Source organism: Pelobates fuscus, chromosome 13, assembly GCF_036172605.1.
Source record: "Pelobates fuscus isolate aPelFus1 chromosome 13, aPelFus1.pri, whole genome shotgun sequence".
In the NCBI taxonomy this organism is placed as follows: domain Eukaryota; kingdom Metazoa; phylum Chordata; class Amphibia; order Anura; family Pelobatidae; genus Pelobates; species Pelobates fuscus.
This window is the reverse complement of record NC_086329.1, coordinates 96,009,205-96,021,747: the sequence shown is the minus strand read 5'-3', so window position 1 is coordinate 96,021,747 and position 12,543 is coordinate 96,009,205. Positions and strand designations below refer to the sequence as shown.

At 39.6% G+C, this 12,543-nt stretch overlaps 1 protein-coding gene across 2 annotated transcripts in view; it reads left to right on the top strand.

The window, feature by feature from the left end:
• PRUNE1 (prune exopolyphosphatase 1) overlaps positions 1 to 5,417 on the top strand; it is a 40,721-nt gene extending 35,304 nt beyond the window's left edge. For both annotated transcript variants that reach the window (XM_063439856.1, XM_063439855.1), the window contains 2 exons: positions 1,389 to 1,547; positions 4,465 to 5,417. In XM_063439856.1, coding sequence (XP_063295926.1) covers positions 1,389 to 1,547; positions 4,465 to 5,007 — 702 coding nt within the window. In that variant the 3' untranslated portion in view covers positions 5,008 to 5,417. The remainder of the gene's footprint in view (positions 1 to 1,388; positions 1,548 to 4,464) is intronic.
• Positions 5,418 to 12,543: the final 7,126 nt, after the last annotated feature.

Here is a 12,543-nt window from a genome sequence, read left to right as displayed (position 1 = left end):
ATAAGCTGTAGTTGTTCTGATGACTATAGTGTCCCTTTAACATCTGATTGAAAACAAAACCATTTTTCATGAAGACTTTGTGAGTCACAGCCAGGGAAGGTGTGGCTAGGACTGCATAAACAGAAACAAAAGTGATTTAACTCCTAAATGGCAGAGAATTGAGCAGTGAGACTGCAGGTGCATGATCTATACACCAAAACTGCTTCCTTAGGCTAAAGGTGTTATTGTCCCTTTGAATGGTTCTTTATAAAAATATTTTAAAGCTCTTTACTATCCCTGTATATCGTGGATATAGCTCTTTACTATCCCTGTATATCTGGGATATAGCTCTTTACTAACCCTGTATATCTGTGATATAGCTCTTTACTAACCCTGTATATCTGGGATATAGCTCTTTACTATCCCTGTATATCTGGGATATAGCTCTTTACTATCCCTGTATATCTGGGATATAGCCCTTTACTAACCCTGTATATCTGGGATATAGCCCTTTACTAACCCTGTATATCTGGGATATAGCCCTTTACTAACCCTGTATATTTGGGATATAGCCCTTTACTAACCCTGTATATCTGGGATGTAGCCCTTTACTAACCCTGTATATCTGGGATATAGCCCTTTACTAACCCTGTATATCTGGGATGTAGCTCTTTACTATCCCTGTATATCTGGGATATAGCTATTTACTATCCCTGTAAATCTGGGATATAGCTATTTACTATCCCTGTAAATCTGGGATATAGCTATTTACTAACCCTGTATATCTGGGATATAGCTATTTACTAACCCTGTATAACGGAGGTATAGTTATGGTTGCTTTACTCACTATATGTCCTGGACACACATCATTCCATCATGTTTATTGGCAGTATATGGAAATGCTGCCCTGTAGTAAGTAACATTTGCTGCAGGTTTCCTGGTTGATTTATCACCCAGTTTTACTACCTGCAGAATTTGACGTCTCCATACTACAGGGCAGCACTTTTCATATGCTGACCATCAGTTTTTGTAAGTCAGATGTGTTCTGGATATTTTATGATATTTTTTTTCTCTGATTGTGATTGAAGTACAGCTTCCTCCTCCGTCTCCGCAATCAATGAGCAGGCTTACGCCAGTGATTAATTTCTTATTCACTGTGACAATAGACAGCTGTGCGCCAGGCACAGAGGAGATCCCTGCACCATAACTGTGTACGAAACACAAGCTCTGTTACTTGGGGTGTCCCTTTAATGTCTGCCAAGGGCATTTCTCAGCCTTTTCTTCTCCACGTACAGGCAAATTCAGGAATCCGTCAACTGCTTCATCTAGTTTTTATTTTATTTAGAAATCTCACTGTTAACAGCCGGAAGTTGTGATTATCTGCTCTAACTCCGTTGTTTTTGTCGTAGGATTTTCTGCATCGGATCAACATGGAGTCTGATCTCCGCGTCTTTTGTGACAAACATGGGTACAATGTGCTTATCACCATGGCTATCACTTTTAGCAGTGAGAATGAACCGGTGAGACAGATAGCTGTGTACAGTCCACACCAAGAGCACAGGACACTGGTATGTACAGCGCTACGGAATCTGATGGCGCTATATAAATAATAAAATAATAATAATGTATGAAGGCGACTTTAGAAAGAAATGTAAAGTTCACAAGCTTTAACACTAGGTGGCGAACACACGAATTTCCATTTTTAGGATGAACCACAGCTGTGTATTTGTATCATAATCCACATATATAAAAGGAAACGATTACTTCTGTTCATTTCATTCATATGTTGTTCTTTCTTTTTAAATCTTTTGATTGTTTATTTTGTTGCGATAAAACTTTCAGACTTTGAAAAGGAACATAGATGACATTTCATGTAAATTAGTTTCCTTTTCCCATGGGTATTAATGATGTCAAATCATAATGTTGTATGTTAACCTTTCTCCTTGTAATTTACACTCCGTATGTAACAAGGTGGAGATTGAGTATCATACGGGGCTATGTGTCTGCACCTAATTCACTAAGCACATCTCTTTTCCCAGTTTTAGGTGTCTCCTATCCAGAATAGTCTATGGATTCACAGGGTAACTCCAATTACTCTCTCAACTTAATTAGTTGGTCCATTCTCCACTTCTCTCTCGTCTCCCCCATTCTGCTACTTTTTCCACCCTGTCTTTTGGTTACTATCCTTTACACTCTGCCCTTCCTATTGCGCTTTTATACCGCACCTCCTCTAGAGTGGGAGTTAGTTTAAGGAAGGTTCCTCGTCAACCTGTTACTATTAAAAATAAAAACGCTGCGGAAACTGTTGGCGCTATATGGATGTCAATAATAAGTCACTATACTATAATACACTCACAGTTGATTATCAGGATATCCAATCAAACTACCAGGTTTAAAGGGATACTATAGTGCCAGGAATACAAAGCTGTATTCCTGGCACTATCACTTCCCTCTCGCCCCCCTTCCATGTTAAAACCCTTTATTTACTTACCTTATCCCAGCACCGATGTCCTTCGGCGATCTGTCAACGCTCCACTCCCTCTGACATCCTGTGACCAGCAGGCACTACTGCGCATGCCATAGGTCCGTTTCAAACCAGGAAGCCGTTTAGTAGCTGGTAGACAGCCACTGTAGGCAGACTTGGTGCTGCAATGTAAACAATTTCTCTGGAACTCCACTGTTTAACATTGCAGCACTAAGTGCAATAGGAACACTGCACCCAGACCACTTCAATAAGCTGAAGTGGTCTGGGTGCCATAGTGTCCCTTTAAGGACTTTGTAATTTAAAGGTGGCAGGTCCACTTTAACCCAGTAAATAATCTTTTGTTGGCCCCATAAACATTTTTTTTCCATTTTAAATGTTACGACTTGGTTCAAGGTTGTGGTTTTTTTTTGGTTTTGGTTTTTGTTTTTTTTACCAACATTTATTTTTTTTAATTTTTTTTTTATCACTATATTTAATGCAAATTAGCTTGGAAAGTGTCATAAGACCAGGCACGCAATTCTGATGTTCAAAGTTTTTTACTTTTGGGGAAAAAAATGAAAGTATATTTATATCCCTCTGGGCTGCTCTGGTATTGGCTTGCACCTGTCATTTATTAACTTGGCCAAAGGTTTAAAGTTTAGCAATTGTGAAATTCGAGCTCTATTTGGGCACAGCACACACTCCTTCTCAAGGCAATCCTGGATAAACATCCTCTACGGTTTATTTTATTTCTAAAGCCGTCATTTTATCAGCAAGCAGTTTGGTATAACCGTGGTGAGTTACAGTAAGACCATTTCTTTTGATTACCGCTTGTGTTTAGGTCTCTCCTCTACTGCCAGAAACCGAAACATGGTATTTACGATGCTGGTATTTCTCTTTGTTGTAGGAGACCGCCTATTAACCAGTATTTGGGTAAATTGTCCCAGCTCCTCTACTTTGAACATCAGAGTTATACTCTTTAGAATAGCAAATCGGTTCTAATTTTTAACTCCTCCACGGCCCGTTTACAGTCTCTGATATGACACATTTTAAGAAAAGCACAATGGTTATTAACAGAAAGCTGACCATTATTTTCCCAGCATAGCCTATGCATTACAAAGCAAGAAACAAGTTCCATAATGTTTTATTTATTGCATTAAAACATTAAAATACAGTAGTATGGTTCATGCAACAATTGTAAAATCTCTGCTAAATATAATAATCAGCAAATTCTATCATAAAGATGTCTAACGTGTGTTTGTGTGTGTGTGTGTATTGATAGCTGGAAGGAATGTCTTTACCATCTACTCAGGAACCCTGTTTGTTCATAACGTCATGTGTTGGAAATAATCTCTGGCTAACCTGGAGCAAGGTTCACAAGGGTCACAATGCTGTTGGTGTGCTTTCTGAACCTGCGATTTTCTGAATCCGTTGCTGTCCCTGTGCTCTGCCAGCTGGCGTGCTATGTAAAGCAGTGTTTGTACTAAGAAGCACACCTGCAGGAGGCACAATACTGAGAGCAAGGGGTATTGATTTTAGGTGGTAGGTGGACAATGTTTTGGGAAGCTGATAGGTGCTAGATGGAGGAATGTTCCACCAAGCGGAGATTGTAGAGCTGCCAAGAGACATGGACTGACACTCTGCTCTATCTCACTATGTACAGAATTATTCTCTCCCCCACCCAAGTGGGCAATAAGACACCTATGTACCTCACACAGTGGTCAGGGGAGAGTGCATGTATTTATTTTTCTTTCCTTCCTGCCCAGTAAGGAGACTAATTCTGACCACCGAATCCCATTTCTCGGTTGATCAAAATGTGTTGTGCTCTAATCTAGAAAAAACTTCTATATATAAGGAATATACACTAGTTACAATCTTTGTTTATTAAACTTGTCTGAACCTTCTTTATACGTGCGTTGGGGGATAAGAACACAGTCATGTTTCCTGTTTATATAGGATTTTGTTAGTGTACAAATGTTCTAAATATTGTTATTGAAGACACTCTTGTTTTACTTTTGTAGGTGTGCAAAGTCTTGGAGCAAGCTACAAACCCAACTCTTGCTCTCTCACCAATTGCCTCTAATCCATGTGAAAACCTTGCTGCCTACCACCAAGGTAATACCATTGCTTCACGGAAAAAAGTTCTGCCAATTCTTAAAGATTTTTTAAGGAAGAGAGACCTCGGGGACAGTTCATCCAACTCCATGCAGCCATTTCAGGATAATGAAAAGAGTAAAGGACACGTGGGTGGTGGAGCCCCACTGGCAAATGAAGGCTTGGAAGATAATCAATTCATCGTGGAGTTTGGAGATCAGTTTGATAACCCAGATAATTGTGTCGGAGAGGAGCCAAGAGCTGCCAGATTTAATTATGGTTTCAAAAAACAGACAGATGACGGAGCAGAAGATGAGAACTCCTTTCCTCCCACCCCTATGAACAGTCTTGTTGAAGGCTGTCCCCTGGATAGAGGACTTCCAAAACTAACAGCAGAAGACATTCTTGAGAGGTTTAGCCAGATTGCCGCACTAGATTCAGAAGATAAAACCACGTCCGGGAAGAAATGATAACATGCCAGTAGATAGGTTTTTCGGTTCCAAAATATCATAAATATTTTAAGATATATTTATAAAAAAAAATATTCTCTTTTTTAAGGAATTTAACATGGAAACAAGGTGTGTGCTTAACATTCACGTTGACGTTGAAGGGTTTCTTGTTTTGGTTTTGTTTGTTCGTTTGTGTTTGCATGTGTGGGATTTCTATATACTGTTTTTTGTTTTTTTTATACAGAATGTTGTGTCCACACACGTTTTACAATACCTCAGGATTCATTCCTTGTCCTTGTGACTTGCTTTTCCAGCATGCATCTCAATTTATAGATGTCCATTCTAAAAGTAATCTGAAGATTTACTTCGTACTCAAATATAATTGGGGAAACGGTCCTCGTATTGCTAAAAAAAGAATTGTTCTTAGATTGTTTTTTTTAATTTTTTTTAAAATATATTCTGAAACCCTTTCAATATGCATGCAAAGGACATCTTATATTTTCTTAATTATTGTACAATAATCTTTATTATTTTCCTAATTATTATTAAAAAACAATTAGTTTATGAAACACGTTTCAGGAAATGTAAAGATTTGGGTTATATTGCTCTAGTAGTGCAGTCAATAAACCCTAAAATAGAAACACTTAGTTGTATTAATTAGTTTAGAGGCAGTTGCTTTTCATATATATGATTTAGAATATAATTTCTTTTGTAATGTTTTCCCGAAAAAAAAAAAAAGTTCCCAGTTTTGTTGATTAATAATGTTGTTTTATTTGGTGATATCAGCATTTTCAAAAGGTTTCCATCACTGTATTGTGAGTTTTAATGATACCATAAAGTACTTTTCTGGCCTCGGTTGGATATACAATGGATTGGACTTGCATGTGATATTTAAAGAAGCACTTCAGGTATTCACACATTTTAAAGATCACTTTGGGCACCATAACAACTTATTTACAAATTTAAGTTTTTATGGTGCTAGAAGGTCCCAGGCACCATCTCACCTTAAGGGGTTAACCATTAATGAATGATTTCATACCAAAATTATGAAGATGGTGCCCATATTCTGTGCCCAGCAACGTCCTGTGGTGGACCTATGCTTAATCAATCAGGCTCTGACGGAGCGCAACGGAGAGGCTGAGCGCATTAGCTGATCACTAGCTCCTCCATTCATAAACCTGTGTGATAGAGGTATTTTTTATTTTTAAAAAAATATATATATACATAGTGTTATGATTTGGGGTTCTTAGAGTCCTCATTCAGCTACAGCTTATTGTATTTGTTCTGCTGAGTATAGTATGTTCCCTTCAGGCTTCTTGCTGTGAACACTGTCTTTTCAGCTGAACTTTCCCCATAGAGATGCTTTGAGTCAATGTATCTCTATGAGGAGATGATTATTTGCCAGCACGGCATTGGCCTTTTGCTACGGGAACCCATTGGATTTGTTGAGATTGTCAGGTTTGATGGAACCAGCGGACCTGCGCAGCACTGGAATAAAGGTATGTTTTCTTTTGTTTTAAGGAGGGCCGGAAGCCTAAAATGGGTTTTTAACACTATAGGGTCAGGAATACACGTTTATATTCCTGACCCTATGGTGGTCCTTTAATTTAATCTAACCCACTCCACCATTAAAAAAAACTATTTCTTTAAATGCACCCCTTCCAAAATGAAAAAAAAATGTTATATACACCAAAACAAGTCCTTTCTCTCTTGAAACTTCTTAACTTTTTCCCAAGAGGTTGCCCGTGCCAAATTTCTCTTTCCTCTCCAGCTGAAATGGCACATGCGCGGCAATTACCACAAATGTGCTGGTCGCCAAATAAAACGCTTCTCATGGGGAAATATTAGACTAATGCATCCCTATGGACGCTGTCACATCTGCTTGAATGATTGTTCAGGCTGAATGAATTGCGGAGCTCTCCTGGCTGTCTGCTTGACTGGTAGGGGGTGTCCCTAAATTTAATTCATAAAATTACAGATTCCTCTTGAAATTGCAACTAGAGAGACTTTTTATCACCCTTTAAATCATTTCATCAAGCCGAACTGCTTCGGAGGTCTGGAGTGTGCCTTTTAAAACCCCTTTCCTTGTTTAATATGCATGCGGGGATGTCTTTTTTTGCAAAAATATCAATACAAAAACCTGCAGAATTTGGCCGCCATCAATTCCCATTTGTACTGTTGAAGGCAGTTGTAAATGCAACGTAGCTGCAGCAAGATTTTCAGTAATGTGAATGTGCATACTTGCAGTTGTGCTAAGCTTATTTGAGTATTTTACACAGGAAAACACGGAACTACTGAAAACGCTGCAATACATAGAGCGTTACTTGTAATGTTATTAAAGGCCATGCCTAGTACTCCTTCCGTGCATTCCCCATTGCTGAGTGAGCAATAGAATGGCTGTTGCGTTGTAAGCTGGATTCTTGGCATGTCATTTTTTTGTTGTTCGTTTTTTTTTGAATACATTGTATTTAAAAGTAGAAGTGCTGCCTCTCTTGCATGGATGGGTTCAAATACAAAAAGGCAGACTTGATTAAAAGATTTCATTCTTTTATTTATTTTTTTACCTGATATTCTATAATGGATAGTTTGTCCTTTTACAAATGGAATTTCAGGAAACCATTGGGATGATTTTGTGCACGCGCAGAAAATGTGCCAAACCGCATCTCCTCAGAGATGCATTGAATTAATGAATCTCTATGAGGAACATTGAGCGCCTCCTTTCAGAGGCTGGAGACCCTGAACCTGGGTGCTGCACGGTGTTTTCCAGGACTGTCTAGTGGCCGTCTGAGTGACTGTCACTAGAGGTGTTACTAAGCAGCAATGTAAACCCTGCCTTCAATGAAAATGCAGTGTTTATCCTGAGAGCGTGCAGGCTACAGACACCAGAACAACTACATCAAGCTGTAGTGGTTCTGGTGACTAATAATGTCTCTTTAAGAATTGCATTTTTCTCGTGGTAAATGACTGGCTCCTAACAAATTTGTCAAGCCCCGATCTAAAAACAGCTTGCAAAAGCGGCAGATCTCTTGTCTGCAGGATTTGCAAGCCCTCCCCTTCTAACCCCGCCCAGACATTCTGTGGCTGTCCAATCACAGACTTCCCAATGCAGCTCAATGAGAAGTCTGTGCAAGGCAAGTGCTCTGGGTAATTCTCTGCCTCTTGAGTTTACCTCTACTGAGCAACTAATGAATAAGCAACCAGTAAGTAACAGGACCCGCTGTCTAACAGCCAGTGGGGTGTAATAAGATTAATTTATAAATGTGCCAATTTCTACTGAAATCAGCGCTTTTTATAAAATGGAAAAAAATATACACTTTTCACACATGATACACAAGATAAAGGGTCTGGTGTGTCACAAGCGAGCCCAATACCAAAGGGGAACAGGTGCAAAGCCTGCATCTGCACAATCGGAAGATAATACCAGCAACAATACGACAATTGTGAAATATGAAATAACACTTACATGAGGATCTGTAAAAGAGACTCTCTAGGCCAGTGGGTCCCCCTAACAGTCCACGATTTAAGAATTGCCCAATTGTGTCTAAGGTGTTTTTAGAGAAAAAAAAACACACTTTAGACAACAGGGTAATCTCTAAGTCCTGGCCTGGTAAGGGGTAGTGGAGGACGGGGTTGGGAACCCCTGCTCTAGGCTGGAATAGATATACTTTCTTGTTGATTAGAAAATTAATTAAAATATCAAAAAGAAATGAAGATTCTCCCCTTTTAAGTTTATTTTTTCTAAATCTGCTCTTCCCAAACCAGGAAGTGACTAAGCCTGTCATGATGCTTCCTTTATTTTCTTAATAGTGATTATTACGGTTTGTTTGGTTTTTTTTTCGTCTTTTTTTCATTACAGCGAGTCGTTCGGCAAATATTGGAGTCATAGAAAATACATATTAGATTAGCCAAATAGAAGATGATACCTTTGTGTGCGCAACATTTTTTGTTTAAAGGAATATCACGACAATTGTAAAAAAAAATAATAAAATAAAGCATGCTGGCTTTCGCCCATCGTTCACGATAAAACAAGGTAGGCAATAAGCTCGGCTCTAACGCATTTGAAATTGGAGCAGCATAGGAGAAAGTAAACCAGCATTACTGTTTGTTTTTAATTGTATATGAATGCAAATAACTTGTGTGCCCTCCAAACTCGTAAGGTTCATTGCTCCTATTAAAATGTATCTATCTTGTTCTCTAAGAAGTTATTTATTTAGCCTCCCTGGCGGTAATACCGAGCGGGGATCGGGGATAATGTTCAGTACCAAAAGCAGTAACTCCGAGCCACGCTCAGGATTTGTAAAATCTTTGTTTCTTCTGTGTCTTTTTCCAGTTGACTGATATATACACTATATATAGTCTTGGGTCAAAGGCTCAAACATTAATATATGTCTATATTAATGAAAAGTACCAATACTTAATCTGACTTGCGGTTACTTCATGTTTATTCTTAGAGTTACGGATACATAATAAAACAACAAAGGATGTTACATGATCGTGGATGTTCAACAGCATATGATAATGGCTGGACTTCTGAAGGGAGAGTTGCATTGTTACATAGCTGTAACTGAAGAAGAGCCAAGAGAGAGAGAGAGAGAGAGACCTTGTGTCCCTTTGTTCAGTTACTATATAGATGTGTCCATAGTGACGTCAGACTATAACTCTAGCCATATAAGGACAAGACCCCCAATCCACATTCCAGACTTCTCATACATGAAAACCTTGTGACTTATTGATACCATCTGTTACTTATGTCAATCCAGACAACCATAAATAAGCAATAAAAACATAGAATATGCAACATTCTACAGGATTACACTGTAGTATCACTTACCTTGTCCCTACGAGCCCCGGTGAAAATAAAATACACACAATACATTGTAAAAACAATGTACCGCTTTAACATTAAAAAATACTGACCTAATCAGACCGCCAGGGAGGTTAAAGGGACACTATAGTCACCTGAACAACTTAAGCTTAATGAGGTTGTTCAGGTGAGAACTATAGCTCCCTACAGCCTCTCTCATGTAAACACTGTATTTTCTGAGAAAATACAGTGTTTACATTGAAAGCTAGGAACACCTACAGTTGCAGTCACTCAGAGTGAACCAGAGGGACTTCTGAGTTGATGGAGGCATAATATGTCTCCATCCACTCAGATCTGCTGTGCACGAGCATCCTGTGATTCAGTATCTCCTCCCACTGCATGCAGACACTGAACTTTCCTCGTAGAGATTCATTGATTCAATTCAGGGCTGTGTTTGAATCATGCTGGCTCTGCCTCCTTGTCAGTCTCAGACAATCCTATGGGGAAGCACTGTGATTGGATCAGGCTATTACATGTCATCAGACTGCTTGTTTTTCCTGAGTCTAACCGCATGCAGGTTTACAGCTTCTGGAGGCAAGAGGGGCCCAGGGGGGCTAGATGGTCGTGTTAACACTATAGGGTCAGGAATACATGTAGTTGCACTCGTTTTCCTGGCACTATAGTGCCCTGAGGGTGCCCCCACCCTCAGGGTCCCACTCCCGCTGGGCTGAAGGGGATTAAACACTCACCTTTCTCCAGCGCCGGGCTCCCTCGGCGCTGGGGACTCTCCTCCCTCTTCTGATGTCATCGGCTGAATGTGCATGCGCGGCAAGACCCGCGCGCACATTCTGCCAGTCCATAGGAAAACATGCTCAATGCTTTCCTATGGACGCTGGCGTCTTCTCACTGTGAAAATCACACTGAGAAGCGCCTCTAGCGGCTGTCAATGAGACGGCCACTAGAGGCTGGATTAACCCTAATGTAAACATAGCAGTTTCTCTGAAACTGCTATGTTTACAGCAGGCAGGGTTAATCCTTGATGGACCTGGCACCCAGACCACTTCATTAAGCTGAAGTGGTCTGGGTGCCTATAGTGGTCCTTTAAGTAATGTTTTCTTTACGCCATATGAAGTCGTTTGTATTTCAAATATAATCTTTGGCTACGTGTAAGACTGATTTAAAAAAAAAAAAAAAAAAAACCATTGCAGGGATAGAATAAGGAAAATGTAACCATACTTACCGTAATTTTCTTTTCCTGGATATATCCATTGGCAGCATCACAATATGCAATGTTGCCATGGATTATCCAGGAATAAAAAGTACACTTAAACTTTTAATAAAAAATACACTGAGTTTTTATCAGATCAGTAGCTTGCCCCTTTAGTGGGAGAGATGGGTTTAATCTACGTATATTTGCAGGTATCAGAGTATGAGCCAAGGTTGATCTATGGCTGTTTTTTTCCATACAACAGTAACAAGCTTATTTACTAAAGTCATAATTGTTGGAATTTCAAATCCAATTTCAAATAAATGTCAAAATAGCCAAACTGGATAAATCTTCCAAGTCTATTATGCATCCAGTTTTTGGTTATTTAAGCCTTAGCTTTGAATTTCACTGTGAATTCCTATCATTTCTCACGTTCGTTAATAACCTTCGAAGTGTGATGACTTTTTGGGTACGGAGCATTCGATCGTCTCTCATTGTAAATTAAGAATTTTTTATTGCTGAAAATTAAAGGTTATTCCAAATATAGGATGCTAACATCCTATACTCATAAATCTGATAGACGAGGTATAGTATGACAGGATTACAGTATGATCCAGCACGTAGAATTGTGTAACACAGGAGACTAATCGGTAACTTATACCGGGCCTTAGAATGGCCGGACTCACGTACCAGAGAATAGTCAGGAATAGCCGAGGTCAGGGGACACAGAAAGGGACACAACAATAAAAGAAAGCCAGAGGTCAGGGATACCAGAAAACAGCGAAGTCAAAATCAATGCCAAAGTCAAATAACCACTAAACATCGCGGGAGGGAGCCAAGCAAGAAGACCTTAAAGATTATACAAGCCCTGCTGGACCCCAGGGAAATGATCACCTACAGCTCTCCCAGGTAGGGCGGTTGGTTGGACATAAATTATTAATAAAAAACATTTTTGTGAGTGTGTCACTTGAAGATCTCAGCCAGGCCAGGCCAATGCTTTCATGGGAAAGAATATGGAGGCTATTGCACATGCGCAACAAAAATGCTGTGCTGCCCCAATCAAGATCACCTCAATGCATCTCTATGGGGAACATTCAACGCTTCCATGCAGAGTGTGGAGATGCTGAACCTTGCCGCTGAACTAGACTAGGAATTACCTCTAGTGGCCGTCTTGGCGACTAGAGGTGTTACTAGGCAGCAATGTAAACGCTGCCTTTTATCTGAAAAGCATGCAGGGACAGGATATAGATACATTTAGCTGTATGTAGTGGTTATGGTGACTATAGCGTCCCACTAAGAATTGTATTTTTGTAGTTAAAAATTAAACTTTGTTAGTAAAAAACAAAACGAAAAAAAAACAGACTACTAACGTTTTTAGCTGGCTCCTAGAGTCCAAGCACATATGTCAAGCCCTGTTTTAGAGGGAGACACCAATCCACCCAATAGGAGTACCCGGAGAAAGCCCCATTGCTCATACATAATGTGATGCCCAGAGTGTCCTTGTTCGGGTCTAGTAATGACAGACTCCAATAGCATCTATATAGCG